This window comes from Leptosomus discolor, chromosome 1 (genome assembly GCF_034619465.1).
Source record: "Leptosomus discolor isolate bLepDis1 chromosome 1, bLepDis1.hap2, whole genome shotgun sequence".
NCBI lineage: Eukaryota > Metazoa > Chordata > Aves > Leptosomiformes > Leptosomidae > Leptosomus > Leptosomus discolor.
Window position 1 is genome coordinate 2,761,131 of NC_141391.1, and position 20,974 is coordinate 2,782,104.

The window sequence follows — 20,974 nt, forward strand, 5'->3', positions numbered from 1 at the left end:
GGGGGCGGCGAGATGGCGTCCCGCCAGCATCCACAGCGGCGACCCCGCGGTGCGAGGCGGCCCGTGGAGCCGTGCCCGCTGGCAGGGACCGTGCGTCCCGCTCCGGGCCTGGAAATGGCAGATGATCCCTGGCCGTGACAGCTCGCCCCTTCCTGCTGCCTGCGGCGGCGCCGCGGGCGGCTGTCCCACCTCTCCTCTCTTCTGATTGGTCGTCGGGGCCGAGCTACGCCCATCGATTGGCAGGAGTTGCGGTGGCGTGGCCGATGATTGGCGGACGGTGGCGGAAGGAGCTGGCCTGCTGGGGGGTACCGGGGGGGGGGGTGGGGGGGGGGGCCGCAAGATGGCGGCAGTGCTGGAAGTGGAGGTTGGAGGCCCCGTCGAGCACGATGTGGAGGAGGTAGCGGGGGGCCGGGGGCTCCGGGGGGCGGCGCGGACTGGAGGCCCCCGGGCAGGGCAGGGGAGGGGAAGGGAAGGGGGGCTGCAGGGCGGGGGGCGCCGGAGGGGGCGCTGGGGGCTCTGGCAGACCCGGGGCCTGGGGGGCGCTGGGACGGGGGGGGGGGGGGTGGATGGTGGAGTAGGGGGGTTCACTGAGGGACTCTGAGGCTGCTGGGGGTCCTTGGGGCGGGGTGTGTTTCTGGGGCCCTGGGAGCTTGCAGGGCTTTGGGGCAAGTGGGTAGGGGGAGCCTCAGGGCTGGGGGGCTCTGGGGGGCCCTGGGGCAGGGGGACATGGGGGGGGGCTCAGGGGCAAGGGGGTGCTGGGAGCTTCTGAAGGTGTCTGGGGCAGGAGGACATTGGGGGGCCTCAGGGGTCGGGGGGTGCTGGGAGCTTCTGAAGGTGTCTGGGGCAGGGGGACATTGGGGGGCTCGGGGATCGGGGGGTGCTGGGAGCTTTTGAAGGTGTCTGGGGCAGGGGGACATTGGGGGGCTCGGGGATCGGGGGGTGCTGGGAGCTTCTGAAGGTGTCTGGGGCAGGGGGACATTGGGGGGCTCGGGGATTGGGGGGTGCTGGGAGCTTCTGAAGGTGTCTGGGGCAGGGGGACATGGGGGGGCTCAGGGGCAGGGGGGTGCTGGGAGCTTCTGAAGGTGCCTGGGGCAGGGGGACATTGGGGGGGCTCAGGGGCAGGGGGGTGCTGGGAGCTTCTGAAGGTGCCTGGGGCAGGGGGACATGGGGGGGCTCGGGGGTCGGGGGGTGCTGGGAGCTTCTGAAGGTGTCTGGGGCAGGGGGACATTGGGGGGCTCAGGAGTCAGGGGGTGCTGGGAGCTTCTGAAGGTGCCTGGGGCAGGGGGACATGGGGGGGCTCAGGGGTCAGGGGGTGCTAGGAGCTTCTGAAGGTGTCTAGGGCAGGGGGACTTTGGGGGGCTCAGGGGTTGGGGGGTGCTGGGAGCTTCTGAAGGTGTCTAGGGCAGGGGGACTTTGGGGGGCTCGGGGGCAGGGGGGTGCTGGGAGCTTCTGAAGGTGTCTGGGACAGGGGGACATTGGGGGGCTCGGGCAGGGGGATGCTGGGAGCTTTTGAGGGTGTCTGGGGCAGGGGGACATTGGGGGGCTCAGGGCCTCCTCTTGGTGAGCTGCAGTGGGTCTGTAGGGTCTTGGGGGCCTGTGGGCTCCTCGGGGGTCTCGGAGGCACTGGGGAAGGGTGAGAGCGGTGCAAATAGCCCCCTGGGGGGGGGGGGGCCTGAGGTGAGGGTGAGGGGCTGGGTCGGCCTGGGGGTGGCCCAGAGGATGCCGAGGGGAGGAGGGCAGTGGTGGAGGGGAGGCTCAGCCCCCGGCCTTTGAGCTTTGGGGGGGAAACAGCAGTTTGGGACACGATGTGGTGCTTGGGGACAAGCCCCACCGAAGGACTTTGCGTCCCTGAAGTGGCCCAAGCGCCCCTTCCCAAAAGTGGGGTCCCCCAAAGTGAAGAAGGACCCTGGAAACACCGGTTGGGCCCTTCGGCACGTGCGAAGCTTCTGCTGTTAATTCATTCCCCGGCTGGAAAAGCCCCAGGGTGGGACTGGGATTTGGGAGAACCCAGGAGGACGTGGGGCTGCTCGGGGTGCCCTCGGGCACCGGCAGCGCGGGTGACATTCCCTCCTGGCAGTGACTTTTGCCTGTCCCCTTGGTGCCACCTTCCACACCGAGATAAGCAGCGGCCCTTGGTGCTCTTGGGGAGTTGAAGGGCTTTCCTCGAAGTTCCCGTGCTGGCATTCGGGTTTTCCTGGAGCTGAAAAAAATGCCAAAGCCGGGGAAAAAAATGATCTGCTCAAAAAGCTGGAACTGGGAGCTGGTGCAGTCGGGGAGTTTGGGGAGGTTTCAGTGCCTTTTTTTTCCCCAGAACTGGTGGTTTGGCTTCAGAATTGTAGCGTGGGAAGTTGTGTTTGGGCTTCAAACTTCCCAAGTGCTGGAAGTTGTGTTTGGGAAGTTTACTGGCAGGGTCAGTGGAGCTTCCCCCCCCCCCCCCCCCCCGCCGTGTGTGGCTGAGCTGGGTGAGCTTGTGCCGCCTCCTTGTGCCCTGTGTCGCCCCGAAAGAGCAGGTACAGCGGGGTGACGGGAGGATTCGCCCTCGAATCTCGTGACCAAGTGTCTCAAACCACAAACTGGTCGCTCTGGAGTCGTCGCTTGCCGTATTTTAAGGTGTTCCCTGGGGGCTTTTTATGCTGGAGAGGTGGTGACTGGATCTGTTGGGGCCTTTCTGCTCCCCGCCAGTGGTTACTGGGCTCTTTTATGAGCAGAAAAGGAATTGAGATTCCAAAAATCCTCCCCCCAAAAAGAGCCTGTTTCTTCCCAGTCTGCCTGGGGTGAGCGGCCGGACTCTTCGGCGCTCTCGACATTTATCTTCCAGTGATTCCAGGTTGTTCCTGGTGGGAACAAACACTGAGGTTGAGGCTGTGGGAGAGGCGAGGGGGGGTCCGAGGCATCCCGGCTCCTCAGCTCTCGCCCCTCTGCCCGTAGCAGAGGTGGGGTTTGGCGGCCAAAATACCACAGGGCTGCACGACACGAGCTGTGGGCTGGTCTGGAGCTCGGAATGGAAACCAGCAGCTACTGGTTTTCCACCCTGGAGACGTTCTCCTTGCCTCCTTCCCAGGTGGAGGGCGTGAGGAGCTGACCACCGGGACGTGTGCCTGGAGATCCTCCCGTCTCCCCGCTTCTGGGCTGCGACTAACGGGCGGTGACGGGGTTTTGGGGCCGAGGAAACGGCCGCCTTTGCCTTTTCCCAGCGGGAGGGGAGCCTCTCGGCCGTCCTGGTGACGGGAGGGGGGGGGGTCGCAGGTTTAGGGGGGAGCTTGGGGGCTTTGGCTGCGGGAGTTTCTTCCAAAGGCCGCGACCCTGCATTCAAGGAGAGGATTCGAGTGGAGTCCCAGCTAAGCCAGTTCCTCCCAGTCGTCCCCCAGAGGGCGTTGGGGTTGGTTTTTTTTTGAGTGATTAGTGAGTTATTCAGGAGAGAGAGGGCAGAAGAGATCACTTAATTCCTTGTTTTTTGAAACAAGGAGTTGTTCTAAGCAGCTCTGGTGGCACACAGCGAGTCCTGCAGCGGGAGCTTCAGGGACCTCAGTCGCCCTCGTGGTTCTTGTCTAACCCCTCTCCTCTCTGGCCCAGGAAGGGGAGACTCAAGAGCAGCTCTTCAGCCTATGACAGGGACGAAAAGGGCCCCAAACCCCACGTGTTAAACCCCCAAACTAGAAATAAGAGCGTGACGGCGAGAGCAGGGGCTTCCTGGCGCCGCCTCTCACCCCTGGCTTCGTTTTTTAGAACCAAAACTACATTTATTTGGGAAGAGAGCGTGCAAATCCGGGAGGGGTTAACCGGAGGGTCCGGCTTGGGGTGTCTGACGGCCGTAGCTCCATCTCTGACTGTCCTGTCCCATCCCAGCCCCACCCCCCCCCCTTAGGGAAGTTATTTCAGGAGCTTTAAGCTCTGGGGGAATCTGGTGAAGCTCAGGCTCTGGGATTGAGGGGAAATTGTGTCCTGTGCTCTGGATTTGTGCCCCTGAGGACAGCGTAGGTGGCGGCTGCTGGTGGCTTTGGAGGACGGCTCGGTGGCAGGCCCTCTGCTCCGCGAGCTGCCGCCAGGGTTTCCTCAGGGTGTGGGGCTTTTTTTAGCTCGTTTGGTGGAAGAATTTGTAGATTTGGGCAAGGTGCTGAAGGAAAGAGGCTGAAAAGCGTTCCCTAAGCGTGGGGTAGAGCCTGGGGGGGAGCCGGGATCTCCGCTCCTCCTGCTTGCAGCGACTTCAGAACATCCTGAAAATACGATTTTTTTTTTTTTTCGCGGTTTATCGTTGTTGTTGTCGCTGGGGCTGCCTTTGCGAAGGGAAAGCAGCGCCTGGGCCGGTCGGTCTGGGCACGGGGCGCTTTGGGAGCGGGAGAGCTCGGGGGGGGGGGGATTGAGGCGATGCAGGGTCTGTGTTGGGCATCGAAGGGCTGAAGCGCTTCTCGGGGACCGAATCCCCCCGTGGGTGTTTCCCTGGGGGGAGGCACAGCGGTGCCCCAGCCCGCAGGCGGGTGGCTGCCCCCCCATCTGCTGCCCTCCCGCCTCCCCCCCCCGTGACGTGCTTCAAAGTTACACCAAAAAATTCGGCATTTTATATCCTTTTTCTGCAAAGTCGTGCTCTTTAACCTATTTTAACATCAGGCTGGATGTTATGCCCGCTGTTAGTTTTGACGTTTACAGTGACTGATGCACCTTATTAACTAACTTCATGAGTATTCCTGTATTAATATAATCATGGGTTGTCTTACTGATCAAGATCTCTGATCTACCAATCAGGACGGGGAGGAGGTGAGGGTCTTCACCTTAACGTTCCTTAGTTTCTCTGGTTTCATCCCATCAGAAGACAAGCCAAGAATGGGCCCTTTCCCTCCTTGTCCCTGCCTCCCTGCCTCCTTGTTCTGGACAATTTCACCATGAGCAGCAGCTTTAGCTTCGACCTTCTCCGTAAGGGCAGCAGCTGCTGTCTCTGAGCATCAGTGAGGTTTTGGGGTATTTCTTACTGTAATGTAAACTGGTTGCATTAATACAGAGGGTGAGTTATTCCTTAAAGCGATGAAGCCGTTCACGAAAAGCAATTAGTGATCCGTGAAAAGGCCTTATCTAGTCAAAGTCCAAACTGGATGATCACCCTGGCTGCCGGACGCCTTTTCGGGGAGCAGCCCCGAGGGATCCACCCGTGATCTTTGGGCGAGGGTGGCTGCTGCGCCCTCCCCGGCGAGGGGGGGTCAAGGTTGGAGCCGAGGCGGTGGCTCCGTCCCCGGGGGTGACACAGGCTGCTGGGGTGAGGTGGAGCCCGTCCCTCGCTGGGACTTTCCCCCTCTCTCCTTCACGGCTCCGTGCCTGCTGGCGGGGAACGTTGCTCAGGGGCTGGCCGGCCGTGCCGGGGGAGAGCCGGGGCGAGCGCCAGCCCCAGCCCCTCGGCCCTGCTCGAGGGTCTCCAGCGCGAGGGGGTTGTGGTTTCTCTCCCCCCAGCCCCGGGGGGGAGGCGCTGGAGGTTGGGTCTGCGGTTGGGTCTCGCCGAGGTGAAGCCTGAGCCGTGGGGTTTGGGCACAGACCCCGACCCACGGCGCTGGGACGTATCCTGCCCAGCCAGCGAGCCCTGGGGCAGGGGGACTTTGGGGGGGTCAGGGGTAGGGGGTGCTGGGAGCTTTTGAAGGTGTCTGGGACAGGGGAAAATTGGGGGGCTCTGGGGTAGGGGGGTGCTGGGAGCTTTTGAAGGTGTCTGGGACAGGGGAAAATTGGGGGGCTCAGGGGTAGGGGGGTGCTGGGAGCTTCTGGAGGTGCCTGGGGCAGGGGGACATTGGGGGGCTCGGGGGTCAGGGGGTGCTGGGAGCTTCTGGAGGTGCCTGGGACAGGGGGACATAGGGGGGCTCAGGGGTTGGGGGGTGCTGGGAGCTTCTGGAGGTGCCTGGGGCAGGGGGACATTGGGGGGCTCAGGGGTTGGGGGGTGCTGGGAGCTTCTGGAGGTGTCTGGGGCAGGAGGACATTGGGGGGCTCAGGGGTTGGGGGGTGCTGGGAGCTTCTGAAGGTGTCTGGGGCAGGGGGACATTGGGGGGCTCGGGGATTGGGGGGTGCTGGGAGCTTCTGAAGGTGTCTGGGGCAGGGGGACACGGGGGGGCTCAGGGGCAGGGGGGTGCTGGGAGCTTCTGAAGGTGTCTGGGGCAGGGGGACTTTGGGGGGCTCAGGGTTAGGGGGGTGCTGGGAGCTTCTGGAGGTGCCTGGGGCAGGGGGACATTGCGGGGCTCGGGGGTCAGGGGGTGCTGGGAGCTTCTGGAGGTGCCTGGGGCAGGGGGACATTGGGGGGCTCAGGGGTCGGGGGGTGCTGGGAGCTTCTGGAGGTGTCTGGGGCAGGGGGACATGGGGGGGCTCGGGGCCTCCTCTTGGTGAGCTGCGGTGGGGCTGCGGGGCCCTGGGAGAAGGGGAGGCCTCTGAAATGAGGTGATGAAGCTCCCAGCGAAAGCTGGAATGTGGTGGTGAAGGTTCCCCCCGCTCCTCCCCAGTTCAGATGCCTCGTGGGGAGAGCATTCACACCAAACCCCACTGGGGGGAAACTGGGGATTCTGCCTGCCAGAACAGGGGCTTTTCAGTCCCTCAGCCCCGTTCCTTCTGTCCCCTAAACCTGTCCGATGGAGGATGTCCTTGACGCCCTCAGGCCACCCTGGCAGCGGCAGCTCTCCTTAAGCCCGGCTCACACCAGCCCTGTCACCTCTGTCACTAACAACAGCAGCTCCTGCCGCTCCTGGTGGCTCCTGACAGGCAAAAACTTGGCTGCCCGTAACATCTGGGAGAAACTTCCAGCCCTGTCAGCAAAGCCCTAAATCTTGCTTTTTTTCCCCCACGATCCTTTCTGAAAATTGTTTTGGCGATGGCTTGTTGCCGGTGCGCAGACGCTGTCCTGCAGCCTGGTGGCGTTTTGGACGCCCTTCTCTGTCCTGTTTCGGACGTGGGATTTCCCCCCCCCACCCCGCCCCGCTCTGCGCCCGGAGATGCTTGGTTGGGTTGTGAATGTGGGATTTCAGCCAATTCCTCTGGTAGCCGGAGCGCAGGGTGACAGCGGAGCCTTGGCTGCAGCAAAATGTGGGGAGGAGAAGTGGGAAGGCACTTGTGAGGGAGGAGCAGGCGACTCTCCAGCTCTCCCCGTGCCACTTGGAGGGCCTAAGGGCAGCTCTGGGCCGCGGTCTCGCGATGGGCCCGTCGACAGTTTGTCCTTGAAAGCTTCTGAATCCAGGGTTTCCCGTGTAAAAGCTTTCGGAGCAATCCCGAGGGTCTCAGGGGGTGGCTTTGCAGCTGCCTCTGCCGCTGCTGTGGGCGCTGGTTGGGTCTCACCAGGAGATGAAGGAGCTGGGTGCCGTGCCGGGGTTCCTCGTGGTGAACCAAAGCCCCAGCCCAACCTCTGCGCTCTTCGGGGGGGGCGCGAAGTAAAGAAGTTTCCCGTTCTAGGCAGCTCCCAGATTTCAGCAGCTGGTTGATTTGGTGGTTTTTTTCCCTTTTTTTTTTCCCCCCCTCTCCCTAGGTCGATCTTTCGCACTTGTCCCCGGAGGAGAGATGGAGGTGAGTCTGCGCCGGTGCTTGCAGCCACCTCCCGCTCCCCACGGGAGCTGCCGGCAGCGCAGCCGGTGTTCCTGGGGCGAGAGGACAGGGTCGGCCTTCCCTGTGCGGCGTCGGGGGTGTGAGGGGGAAGCCTGAACTGCCTTAGGAGGCAACGCTAACGCTTTTTTTAAACTCTTGACTAGATATTCCTCCTTTTCCCTTCGCAATTCCAGCCAGCCACTGGTTGAAAAGCCCAGTGAGACTGGTCTGCTCTCGCTGTTCATTGAGAGGATGACTTCAGAGCAGAGAATTTGGCACATGGGTTGGGTTTGGATTTCCCCCACCTCATTTGAACTGTCTTACGGGCTTCGGACTGAGATGGGAGGGTGTTACAGGTCTTAATTCTGCCTCGGTGCTTGGTCAGGCAGCACCAGCTGCCAAGAAACCCCGGGTGCCTCTAGAGCATCATCGCTCTAGAAATCCCGTGGGCTTGGCTTTTCCGCCGCTTAGAACCGAGCTGGTCTCAGGGAAGCTTCGTGCCCTTTCCCCTCTGGGTTGCAGCACAACACCCCTCCCCGCAACACCCCTCCGCGGTTGTCCCTCGGTCCCCCTGGCTCCCCTGCGCCGCGGCCCGCGGGCCCCGCCTGCCCTTCAGCCGCCCTTCTCCCCGTCCTCGCAGGGTGGAGCACGCCCGGATGCACGCCAAGCACCGCGGCCACGAGGCCATGCACGCCGAAATGGTCCTCATCCTCATCGCCACGCTGGTGGTGGCCCAGCTCCTCTTGGTCCAGTGGAAGCAGAGGCACCCCCGCTCCTACAACGTAAGTGCTGGAGGAGCAGGGGACTCGCCGGCCCTCCCCGTGCCGCCGGCGGGGCCGAAGGACGGCTCGGGGCTGTGGTCTCGCGGTGGGGCCGTCGAGGGTTTGTCGTTGAAAGCTTCTGGATCCGTTCCGAACGGCTTCGGAAAGCCCTTGCGTGGCCGAGGCTGGCCACGAGGGCTGAGCTGAGCCCCTTCTTCTCCGGTGGGGTGGGACCCTCGCCTTCCCAGCAGCGTGTGAGGATGAGGATGGACGCGCCTGGAGGCCTCAAGCTCCCGTGACGAGCGGCGCCGATCGTCGGGTCCACCCGGTGCTTTGGCGCCGGGGGGGGGACACACGAGCGGATCTGTGCTGGTGTCCTGAGGGAGCTGCGTTTTAGGGGGGGAGGCCCTTCCTCGGGAGCCAGGGGGGCTCCTTGCTGCCCGGGGGGCGACCGTGGGTTTGGTGGTTCCTGCGGCGCCGCTGGGCTCTGCTGGGCAGGCCTGGTGCCGCTGGCTTGTCGGGGACGGTTATTTCACCTGAACCTCGCTCTGACTTCCTTATCATCGTTAATATTCCCAGGCAATACCTGTCATCCTCTGGGAATTTCAACCTCTTTGCCTCTTCCCCTCGTTTCATACTTCCCTGCAGCCGCAGCATTTGGGAGCCTGCGAAGGCCTCACGACACCTAGTGAGGTGGATCATCTCCTGTACCTCCCCCTGGAGGTGTTTCCTCTGCGTTCTCCCGCCGGCTCTAGCCCTTTGTTTGCCAAAGATCATCCGGCTGCTGCCTCTGACTGGCTCGGTCAGGCTCTGAGCCTGTTCTCGGGGTGCCACAGACACCCCCCGAGTTGCCCCGGGGCTCTTCAGGGCCCTTTGCAGGCAGGAGAACGGCTGGCAGGACTGGCGGCGCGGTTCTGGTGTCCGGTGAGGCAGAGGATCAGCTCGAGATGCTTTTCCTCTGTGCCTGCAGATGGTGACCCTCTTCCAGATGTGGGTGGTGCCCCTGTATTTCACCATCAAGCTGTACTGGTGGCGGTTCCTGGTAATCTGGGTGCTCTTCTCGGCGGTCACAGCTTTTGTCACCTTCAGGGCAACTCGAAAACCTCTGGTGCAGACGACGCCCAGGTGAGCGCACGTCTTCCCGGGAAACCTCCTCGGCCCCAGGGTAACCACGACAAGGAGCTCTTCCCGCTTCTCCTGCCACAGATCCTTGTCTTAAACTTTGCACCCCGGGAGGGCGCAACCCCTGCTCGTGTCGCCCTGCCGGCTGGCAGCCTCCCCGAGGGCGTTCCTGGCCTGGAGCACGCTTGTTCACGGCCTTTGGAGATCCCAGGGCTTCCAGTTTGGAAGTCAAGACCGTGAGCGACCCAAGGCAGCCCCAGATCCGTAGTTTGAATTAGGAATTTTAAGCTCTGTTGCCCACAGGGGGAGGTGAAGGGTCCGCAGGCGCCACCCTCCGGGTTTGAGAAGCGAAACTCTTCGGGTGCTCGGTGCAGTTTCGTTCAGGGAAGATGAAGTCGTTAAATTCCTGGTTTAATTCTTTACAGGCTGGTTTATAAATGGTTTCTACTAATATACAAGATCAGCTACGCCACTGGAATCGTAGGGTACATGGCTGTGATGTTTACACTTTTTGGTCTTAACTTATTATTCAGGTGAGTGAATTTTTTTTTTTGGGGTGCTGCTCCCAGGGGTGGGGGGTGTGGAATCAGGCGATGACTTTGGAAAAACAGTCGTTTTCCCGATCTGATTGATGGGGCCAAAGAGACTCTTGGGGTGTCCCCTCCCTGCTGGGAGGATCCTGGGTGAGGTACCCGAACTGGTCGGCGTCGCTGGAGAGCCCTGCTTCCAGCTCAGCCGTGTCGGCCCCTCCTCCAGCTCTCCCCGTGTCCAGCTCTGGGGGCAGCAGGGAGATTTTTCCTTGCCCTCCTAAAGAGGTACCTGCAGCCAGCCCAGGGGTGGTAGCAGAGGACCCTAACCCAGGGTTTGGAGAGGTTGATTCCTTCTCTGGAATACGAGCAAACCTGGCAGCTGACCGCAGAGGTGTGGAAGGGTTAACTGGGGGCTTACTGGGAGCTGATCTGGTGCATGAGTGAGTGGGAGACGAGTGCGACGAGTGCGGTTGCTCCTTCCAGAGGCTGGTGAGGGCGATGGGCACCAGGGATTAGGCAGCTGGGGGCGTTCGAGCTGCCTCTCCAGTCAAATCCTGCTTGTTGACAGCGGGAGGGACTGGGGTTGTGCTGGGCAGGCACCCACAAGATCCCCGGGGGTGCTCCCTCCTGGTGTCCGCGTGCCTTGGGGGACCGCTCCTGCGACGGAGTTTGCGCTGTGGGCTCCGTCAGCACGCTGGCTCTGCTCCCCCTCTGCCCCCAAAAAACCCCTCTCCTCTTGTTGGTTGGGCTCTTCTGCAGAATCAAGCCAGAAGACGCCATGGACTTCGGCATCTCCCTCCTCTTCTACGGCCTTTACTACGGGGTGCTGGAGCGGGACTTCGCCGAGATGTGCGCCGACTACATGGCCTCCACCATCGGGGTGAGTGACGGCTCTGCTGGCCCCCGGGGCGAGCGTCCTGCCCCGTTTTTTTTTGGGGGGGGGGGGAAACAGTGTTCCTCCAAGATCCCTCAGAGCAAACCCTCCGTGGCTGCGTCCTCCTCCCCAGGAGCCCCAAAAAACGAGGAGTGGAGGGATCTGTTCAGCCCCTCGAAACCCCTGACAAACGGTTCTCTACTTGGGCCTTTAAAATCTTAAACCCCTGACAAACGGTTCTCTGCTCGGGCCTTTAAATTTAAACCCCTGACAAACGGTTCTCTACTTGGGCCTTTAAAATCTTAAACCCCTTAAAATCTTAAACCCCTGACAAGCGGTTCTCTGCTCGGGCCTTTAAAATCTTAAACCCTTGACAAACGGTTCTCTGCTTGGGCCTTTAAATTTAAACCCCTGACAAACGGTTCTCTACTTGGGCCTTTAAAATCTTAACCCCCTTAAAATCTTAAACCCCTGACAAACGGTTCTCTACTTGGGCCTTTAGAATCTTAAACCCCTGACAAACGGTTCTCTACTTGGGCCTTTAAAATCTTAAACCCCTGACAAACGGTTCTCTACTTGGGCCTTTAAAATCTTAACCCCCTTAAAATCTTAACCCCCTGACAAACAGTTCTCTACTTGGGCCTTTAAAATCTTTAAAAACTCCCGTTTCTGGGCCTAGGCTGCTCAGGACCTGCAGCCACCGGGGAAGGACTCGCACCACGGCCTTCCTTCTGTCCCCACTGCAGCTTGGGCTGTCCCTCCCTTCCTGCCTGCAGGCTGAAAATCCGTAGCTGGCTCACCTGGTACCAAAAAAAAACCCCCCAGGAGGAGCTGTGGACTCCCCCCCCCCACCTTGGGGGACAGAGAGGTGTGGGTAGACTTGAGAGCTGGGCCATCGCTAGCCACGTGGCATTTAAGTCCCGGATTCCCCACCTGGGGTGGGGTAATCCTGGTTCTACGGGTGATTTTTAGGGGGTGAGAGGCTGGAGAGCAGCCCCGTGGAAAGAGATCTGGGGGGGGGTCTGGGTTGCTGGTGAGTTGGGTAGGAGTCAGCGGTGTGCCCTGGTGGCCACAAGGGCCGGCGGTGTCGCGGGGCCAGCAGGTCAGGGAGGCTATTTGTGGGGGTTCTCAGCTGGACTGAGGCCCCTGAACAGGACTTTGTCCTGTTCAGGGGCCTCAGTCCAGCTGAGAACCCCCACAACCGTTGTCCCGCTCCCCATCACGGCCCCATCCTCGAGTTCTGTGCGGGGTTTTCGGCACCTCGTTGTAAGGAGGACGTCAAACCCTTGGGATTGTGTCCAGAGGAGGGCGGTGGGGATGGTGCGAGGCCTCGAGGAGCGGTTGAGGTCACTTGGTTTGTTCAGTTTGGGGAAGAGAAGGCCGAGGGGTGCCCTCCTGGCAGTCTGCACCTTCCTCAAGGAGGGGGGCGGGCAGCGGAGGGGAAGGGGCTGATCTCCTCTGGTGAGCAGCGGTAGGACACGAGGAGATGGAGTGAAGCTGCTTGGGTTCAGACTGGACATTGGGAGAAGGTTCTCCACCAAGAGGGTGGTCGGTCACTGGACCAGGCTCTCCAGGGAAGAGTCAGGGGGTGTCTGGAGGGCTCTTGCGGTCCCATGGTTTCGTTTTGGGCAGCCCTGCGAGGAGCAGGGAGCTGGACTCCGTGATCCTTTGTGGGTCCCTTCCAGCTTGAGATGTTCCACGTCTCCCAGCCTGGCTGTGGGAGCTGGGACACCGCATGAGTGACCCAGGGCTCGTGTGGCACCCAAGCTGGGACCTCCAGCCTGTCCCGTGCTCACCCCCAACCTCTCCCTTCCCTTGCCTGGCTGCTGGAGAGCAAAGCAGCGTGGTCCCCACCATGGGGCCACCTCGTCACCCAGCAGCTCCCTGTCCTGGCGTGGCGATTTCCCACGGATGGACCCATCACGAGGGTTTTAAACCCAAAAAAACCCGCCGAGGCTGGGCTCCTCGACCCCAGGCCTCCTCAAAGCTTAGCCACGGGCGTGGGACGCGTGGCCCTCCCGCTCAGGGTCAGAAAAACTCCTCCCCACCCACCCAGTCAGCTCGGCAGAGACGTCCTTTATTGACGGTGCGCACCGGGGACGTGGGATCCTTCCCCAAGATGTCCCCTGCACGTTGCCATCCACAGATATTTATACATTAAATTCATAGATGGTTAATTTATACAATACATATTTAATTTCATCCTCTCAATGATCGGTTCTTCTCTTCTCGCTTCTGATGCAAATGAGCGCGCAGCCTCTGTCGTCGTCTTCTGTTGGTCCCTTGTGAGCAGGGGGTACAATTTGGGTAGGTGGTCCGTGTGTCGGAGGTCTCGACCACTCCTCGAATTAACCATGTTTGGTCAAGGAACACGTCCTTGGCTCGCAGGCTCTTGGCTCGTACCTGCTTTGGTCACGATTCAAAGATTATACACAGCGGGTACCATCATAAATCCTGTCGAGCAGACATTTTGGACAATAACACATTATCCTTGTTTCTAATCATTAATAGATTATTGATTAATGAACACCTTAGGTCGGGGACTCTACAGCAGCATTGGCCACGCAGATTTTATTTTATATTTATTCCATTTGAGACTTATTTTCCCAAGATAACCACTAGTCGTTCCTACCAATATCCACGAATTAGAATTCTTGCTGCGCAAATCAAGGTGGGGCAAGTAAAGGGGGTGTCCAAGCAGCACCCTAAAATCCCCAGCTGCAACACCCCTCTCCCTCTGCTCTGCCCTCGCCCAGTTCTACAGCGCCTCGGGGATGCCCACCAAGCACCTCTCCAACAGCGTCTGCGCCGTCTGCGGCCAGCAGATCTTCGTGGACGTCAACGAGGAGGGGATCATCGAGAACACCTACCGCCTCTCCTGCAACCACGTGTATCCTTCTCCTCTGCCTCGTGGCTTCTCGTGAAGAAACGCCCGTCCTGCCGATTTTTGGCACATGGTCCTCGCCGGGGGCGCAGCACGGGAAGGGGCCGAGCGCCGCGTGGCCCTGAGGTCACTTCCTCGCCGCCCCCACGCGTGGTACACGCGGGTCTTTCCCTCTTCCTTCCCTTCCCCCGGCTCTGGGGACGGAGCTGCCCCTCGCTTTTCCAATTGCCAAACCTGCCGGGACCCATCCTCCTCCGGCGGGGTGAAGTAAGGGCGTGAAGCGTCTTCCCGCTGCCCGTGGCGGCTTCCTCCTGCCCTAAAATCCCTCCGGCGGCTGCGTGGCGGGGTTGGCCGCGCGGTGGAATCGCTCCGCGGCCGATGGACGGGTCCGTTTGGAAACCGAAAGTCCTGGTTTGTGGCTCGGGGATGGCTCGTGGGGCCGGGGGAGTTGTGTTTTTTTTTTTCCCCCAGCCGTGACTCAGCCCTGGGGATGGGATGTCCTGGGGCGCCGCCTGCCTTCCTGCCTCTCGGAGGGGGTTTCCAAACCGAGCCTGAGCAAAGGTCACGCTGGCACCGCGCCCGCGGTGCCTAAATTTAACCGCTGCAAACGTGGCGCTTGGACGTTTATCCCGGCCGGGCCCCAGCCACCCACCCCGCGTGGGGTCTGGGGGTCGCCCGCCCCGTGGCAGCTTCGGTGGTGCTCTGGTGGTCCCGGTGGTGCTCTGGTGGTCCCGGTGGTGCTCTGGTGGTCCCGGGGTGGGCGAGGGGGAGCAGCTCCCGCGGCTGCTCTGCGCCGTTAACCCTCGGTTTGGGCAGCAGAGGTGTTCCCCGGGGGAACCCCTGTTTGCTCGGTGACCCCTGTTTGCTCGGTGACACCCCCCCCCCCCCCGCCCCGTGCGTGGCAAAGTCCCCCCCTCACTGCAAGTGGCCTCGCCTCACCCCAGAGCAGGGCCCTGCCTGCCCCCACCTCCTGTTTCCCGGTGACTTCTTCGGGTTGGGCGTTGGGAGCCCCTGGAAGTCCGACCCTGGGAGTGATCCCTTGAATACACTGTGAAGCCTTCGCAGGAGCCGTGTGTGATGCACTCAGTCCGGTTTGGGGAGCTCTCCTGGGCTCCACGAACCTTCCCGGGGCTCCACCAACCTTCCCGGGGCTCCACCAACCTTCCCGGGGCTCCACCAACCTTCCCGGGGCTCCAAATCCTGCCGTTTCGCAGCCAAGACACATCCTCTGCTGCCGCCTCTCGGAGCTCCCCGGCCGCCCGTGTCGGTCGAACCCAGCCCCGGTGTCAGCGTGGGCCGTTGCTGAAGGGGGGGTTGTGTCTCCCCCAGCGTTGCTCGTGGCCCCATCCCACAACACCCCTCCGGGAGCCCCTTCCTCTGCTCCTGGAAGGTCCTGCACCTTCTAGGAAAGGGCTGCAGCCCGGCGGGGAGGTTTCCTGCGCGTGGGGGTGACTTTGCATCGGTTTGTTGTGGGTGTTTTTTTTTTCTTTGGAAGCTCAGCGGTTTCCTCCGGTTTCCTCCGGTTTCCTCCGCTCATGGCGTCCCCTCCAGCCCCGAGGCCGGTCCCCTCTGTCCCCTCCAGCCCTGAAGCCGTTCCCCTTAACGTGTCCCCTCCCCAGGTTTCACGAATTCTGCATCCGTGGCTGGTGCATCGTGGGGAAGAAGCAGACGTGTCCCTACTGCAAGGAGAAGGTGGATCTCAAGAGGATGTTCAGTAACCCGTATCCTTTCTCCTCGGCCCGGCGCCTTGCGAAGGGGTCTGAGCCCACGAGGGGCTCGGCGCCGTTGCTGCCTGCTCGCCCCCAGCACCCTGGGCAGGTCGCTGCCACCCCCCCCAGGAGTGACAAAGACACCCCCCCCCCCCCCCGCCAAAATCTGTCCTTGAGCTGAGCGCGTTGCCTAGCCCGGAGCGGTGGGTGCATCCCTGGGGGGGGGGGGGGGGAGCTGGGGCGGGGGGCCAGAGAGACAAAACTCATGGAGTGCTTCATGGCTTCCCCTGCCCACGGGGTGTCCCCGTGTCCCCCCTTCCCCTGCAGGGGACACCTGGCTGCACCCCAGACCCTCCGCACGGAAGCGAGCCTGGCCAGAGCCCTCCCTCTGCGGCGCAGAGGGTGAGGGTGGTGCCCCCCTCCGTGTCCCTGGCAGCTTGGGGTGACCTGGGGGGGGGGTGGGGGTGGGCCAAGCTCCTCTTGCCCCCCCCCCCCCTTTTTCCCAGTGCTCTTTAACTCCTTCCTGCCCAGCTGGGAGAGGCCTCACGTCATGTACGGGCAGCTGCTGGACTGGCTGCGCTACCTGGTGGCCTGGCAGCCGGTGATCATCGGACTGGTCCAGGGCATCAACTACATCCTGGGGCTGGAGTAAGGACAGGCGGCGAGCGGGGAGCCGCGGAGCCACGAGAGAGGCCGCGTGCCCAGGGCAGGGGACAGCAGCCGGCCGGGGACGCTGGTTTTTCTCCCGTCACCTCTCAGGACCTTGGTCACCCCCCCTGCGAGGACCGCGGCGTCAGGGGAGGGGGGGGGGGGGTCGAGGGAGGACTCTGCCCTGGGGCCCCTCCTGGTCAGGCTGAGAGGAGCTGTTTCGGTTGGTTTTTTTTCTTTTTTTTCTTTTTTTTTTTTTTTTTTAAAGCAAATATTTTAACGAGCGTATTTAAAACTTTCTATCGCAGATGGAAGAGAAAAAAAAAAAAAAAAAAAAAAAAGAGACACTCGTCCCGTTTCCCTTCGCACGGCCCCCGCTGTGCCCAGCTTTCGGCTGGGGGCTGTTCTCCACCTCCCTCTCCTGCCTCTCCCCCAGGGGAGGTGATATTGGAGGGGGGGGGGGGAAGAAGGCTGAAGCTTGGCCGGAGCTCCCCCCCCCCCCCCTGCCCGGAGCAGCCCTGCCGGCAGCGAGGATGGGACATGGGGGAAAATCAGGGGCAGGATCGGGCCCCTCTGCCCCCCCCCCCCCCCCCCACGGGAGAGGCTGCCCTGGGGCTGGAGCCCAACGCCCCCCCCCCACGCGGGGACACGGAGGGACGCTCGGCCGCCCCGTCACCGAGCACCGCGGGGCTGGACTCTCGGCGGCCGGGGAGAACCGAGCCGTTTTCCTGCCCTGTGAGGGTGGGCTCTGCTTCGGGTACCCCCTTTGTACGCCCCCCATCTTTTCGGTGTTCCCCCCATGGTGTGGGGAGGGGGGGGGGCTGGCGGCGTCGCCGCGCTGCTGCGGCTCGGGGGGGAAGCCGGCCTGGATGTGGAAGGGGGTGTTTTCTCTCCCTGCACCCCTTTTCTGGGATGGGGATGGTCCGTCAGGAGCAGCCCCGGAGCGGGTTGCCCCTGCCCCAGGGCTCGGGGAGGCCTTGTTGGGGGCGGGGGGGGAGGCCTTGCTGGGAGCCCCTCTTTTTGGCACTGAGAGGGAGCGAAGGGCACAGGCCGGGCTGGTGCCGGCGTTTCCCTGCCCCGGCATCGCTCGCGGTGCGCTGAGCTGCGCCTCCATCCCTCTTGCGCAAGGGGCCTCGTTTTTGGGGGGACAAAGCCCCCCCCCCCCCGTGGGGTTCAGAGGGAAGCTGGGATGTTTTAGGGGTGGCAGGGAGTCGGCTCTCCCAGCAGCGAGGGGACAGGAGGCAGCGTCACCCCCAGCTCCGGGTACTTGGGGCTGCGCCGGGGATTCGGGAAGTGGCCGCGGTGGCTGCGTCAGCCGCGGGGAGACCCGGGGTGGCTGCGCCGCGTGCCCCCGCCGAGTCCTTTTGGTTTTCTCGCGGGCGAAACCACGTCACGATGTTTGTGCCAAACACAGAAATAAGAGTCCTGGAAACAAAGAGACGTGGCCCAGGGTTTTTCTTGATCGTCTTTCCCTGCCTTGGGGCAAGGGCATGGTTTGGTCTCCTGGGTGGTGGTGGGGGGGGGGTTTGGCTGCCCCACGGGGGCACAGCACCCTCTCCGCAGCCCCTGTGCGCGTCTTTCGCCTCGTGGTGCCCTGAGCTGGACTTGAATTGGGCTTTCGTGGGGAGCAGGGAGGTGGTGGAGCAGCGGAGGGTCCTGACTGTCCCCCACGGGACCCCTGGGCCAGCGCTTGTCGCAGTCACGGCGCCCCATGGCGCTGCGGGATGGATGTTGGCAGTGTCCTTGTCCCGGCGGGAGGAAGGGGACGTGTCACCCTTGGCAGGCTGGGAGAGGTCTCCGAGAGAACCCCTCTCCCACCCGTTGTCCTGCGGTTCTGGGAAGCATCGATAACAACTGCCGGGAAACTCGCCGGGGTTTTAGGGGCTTTTTTTAGCCGTGGGGTGCGTTGGTCCTGTGCCGGCTCCTGCCCTGTGGCTCTGCCCGCGCTGGCTCCCTGCCTCGGCCCTGCTGGGGAAGGAGGAGGCCCAGGGGCTCCCCCCCCCCCCCCCGGTTTTACAGCCTGATCTCGGTGGGTTCCCAAGACCCTGCTGCTCTCCCACCACCGTGGGCTGGCTCCGGGAAGGGGGGAGAGGGGCTGGATCCTGGCCTGGGGTCCTGCTCCTCCCGCCCCCCCCCCCCCCCCCAGAATCCTGGGTGCATCCCCGGGGGTTTCTTTCCTTCGTCCGCTGGAGCTGGGGGTGACGCAAAGCCGTGTCCCAACTGGGCCACCCCGGGGCCACCCCTGAGGGCTCCCCCTGTGCAGCGTGGGTGCTCGCTCCCCGGGGGGGGGGGGGTGGGTTACCCAGGGGACAAGGTGTAGGGGTCGTGGGGAGACAAACCGGCCCCTGCCGTGGGAAACGCCGCCCGTGGCGTGGCCCAGCTCCCCACCGGCCCCGGGGGCTGTCGCCGAGCGCTGTGACACCCCCCCCCTTCCCCCGGCTCAGCCCCCCGCACGATGGACACGGGGGTGCCCGGCTGAGCCCCCGCTCCTGCATCCCTGGGGTGCCCACGGGCACGGGGGGGGGGGGGTGTGGGGCGGGGGGGGGACACACACGGGGTGCAGCGGGGTTGGTCACGGAGCGGTTGGGGGACATGGGGCGTGGGGAGGGGGGACGCGACTGTCCCCACCCCGGGGTCCCGGGGCACGTAGCACGGGGGGCACAGGGAGACACGGGGTGCGGGGGACACTGGGCACGTCCTGGGGACGTGCGGGGGCGGGGGGGGGGGGTGTGGGGGGGTGTCTCGGGGACGTGGGGCACGGCGCTGGGGGACACGGCGCCCCGTCGACACGCAGGGGCCGGGGCAGGTCCCGGTCGCGCCCCGTCGGCGGGGCCGGGGCCGAGGGCGGCTCCCGGTGAGTCACGACGCTGCCGCCCGCCCCCCCGCCCCGTCCTTCCCCCCCCCCCCCCCCCCCCCCCGCCGCCCCCCCCCCGGGCCGCCCCATAAAGCGCCGCCGCCCCGAGCGCCGCCGCCCCATGGCTGCGCTGCGCCCCGCCGGTACGGCCGCCCGGGACCCCGGGGGGGGGGGGGGGGCGGCTGGGGCACCCTTGGGGGGGCACCAGCTGGGCCTTGGGGAACCCCGAGAGGGGGATCCAGCCCGGTGCCTGGGGGGTCGGCCACTGCGGGGCTCGGGGGATGGCTGGACGGGGCGGGGGGGGGATACCGGGGTGGGGACAGCCCCGGGCTCGGGGGATGCTCGGGCCATGCCAGGTTTGGGGGGATGCTGAGGGGGGGGGGGGGGGATGCTGGGGCAGGGGACTACAGCCAGATTCGGGGGTGCTGGTTGGACGGCGATGAGGGGGGAACCATCAGCGTGCCCAGCGCTGAGCCCCATCTCTGCCCGCAGGGACCCCGGGACCCCTTGCCCGGCTCCTCCTGCCCCTGCTCTGCTGGGCCCTGGCCCCCCGCTGCACGGGTAAGTGGGGGCTGCTGGGGGGAGAGGGGGGGGCTGGGGCCAGCTCCCACCTCTGTGCCCCCACCCCCCCCCCAAGATGCCTGGGCAGGGGGCTGGGGATAAGCTGTGTCCCCACGTCCTCCATGGGACCCTGCCCGCCTGCTCACCCCAGAGATATGGGGGTTCAGGGGGCAGCTTTTGTGCCCCCTCCCGCCTCACCCTGCTCTGCTCTGCTCCCCCAGGTGCCATGGCCCTGCAGCCCCCCAGCATCACCCTCCTGCGGACGCCGGCAGAGCCCCCTCGCCCGGGTGAGTGACCCCCGGAGCCACTGCAGGGGTGACCTGGGGCTGTGGTGAGACAACACCCCCCCCCCACCCCCCCCCCAGCCGGGGGATGGGGTTGGGGGGATGCACAGGATGGGGGTCGCCTCCCACACCAGCTCCAGCAGACACGCCGGGTGCATCCTGCACCGGCAGCTGAGATTTGGGTGGGGGTCATTGCCCTTTGGCGGGGGCGGGGGCAGGGGCTGCATCTGTGGCAGCCTGGCTCGGGGGGGACACGAGGGACCCTCGCAGCCCCTCTGACCCCGCATCCCCCCTGGCTCCAGGCGAAAGCGTGACGGTCCTGTGCGAGGCGCTGAGCAGCCTCCCCGAGCTCACGCTGCTCTACTGGCTGGGGAACGGCTCCTTCGTGGAGAAGCTGCACCCGGACGGGGCCGTGTACGAGGGGACGGTGGTGTAAGTAGGGGGCCGGGGGGGTCCCCGGGGTGGGCAGCGGCAGTGGGACTGCGTGGGGCTCTGGGGCTCTGCAGGTGCCCCCAGGTCCCCCAGCCTGAGAGGGGGGTGTTGGGGAGGTGGGGGGGGGCAGATGCTGATGGGTCTCCGCTGGGTCACAGCGAGGAGCCGCGGGGCTCGGGGGTGGCCCTGCGCCGCGACCTGCACTTCAGCTCCTTCGGCGCCCGGCACCTGCACACCAACTTCACCTGCGTGGTGCTCAGCCCCCTCGGCGTCGACACCAGGGAGGTGCGGTGGCCGCCGCCGCCGCCGCCGCCGCCCCCGGCCCAGGCCCCTGCGGAGAGCGGAGAACTGGGCTGAGACCGGGGAGCAACTCGTGACGGGTGAGCGCCCCGCGGGGCGGATCCCCGCTCCCGCGGCCCCGTGCGGCTGCGTGGCGACTGGACGCTTCCGTGGACGTCTCCGTGCCCCACTGTGGGGTCTGCTGGCTCTGTGTCCCCTGGCCCTGCTGGGCGTGGGGGTCCCGGGACCCCTCGCTGAGCCAGGAGCGCTGCCTGGGCCGGCCCTGGGACCTGCCCGCAGCCGGCTGTGGGACCCCGGGGTTTATTAAAGCACATCAAGGCTGCCTGGTGTCACCCGTGTCGTGGGGACGGGGCCACCCGTGGGTGCAGAGGGCACCCGTGGGGTGAGGAGGGGCCTCTGGTGCCCACGGAGGGCAGGATCCGTCCCTGACCTCTCCCTGCTTGGCGAGGGGCTGCAGAGCCACGGACACCCCTGCTCCCACC

General features: G+C 64.1%; 2 protein-coding genes across 3 annotated transcripts; both read left to right on the plus strand.

Moving 5' to 3' along the window:
- The first annotated feature begins 340 nt into the window (after positions 1-340).
- On the plus strand, positions 341-16,131 carry RNF121 (ring finger protein 121). Of its 2 annotated transcripts, none has more exons than XM_086481630.1 (9): positions 341-397; positions 7,478-7,515; positions 8,174-8,315; positions 9,265-9,419; positions 9,842-9,949; positions 10,706-10,826; positions 13,577-13,710; positions 15,324-15,425; positions 15,945-16,131. In XM_086481630.1, exons 1-9 carry the CDS (start codon positions 341-343, stop codon positions 16,063-16,065), a joined length of 978 nt encoding a protein of 325 aa, XP_086337756.1. In that variant the 3' UTR covers positions 16,066-16,131. The 2 variants fall into 2 exon arrangements, with proteins under 2 accessions (XP_086337756.1, XP_086337757.1); XM_086481631.1 differs by having other exon boundaries at positions 15,324-15,422; positions 15,931-16,059.
- A 3,133-nt stretch (positions 16,132-19,264) lies between these two features.
- IL18BP (interleukin 18 binding protein) lies at positions 19,265-20,549 on the plus strand. The gene is made up of 5 exons (XM_086481549.1): positions 19,265-19,271; positions 19,390-19,476; positions 19,698-19,763; positions 20,063-20,192; positions 20,351-20,549. Exons 1-5 carry the CDS (start codon positions 19,265-19,267, stop codon positions 20,547-20,549), a joined length of 489 nt encoding a protein of 162 aa, XP_086337675.1.
- Positions 20,550-20,974: the final 425 nt, after the last annotated feature.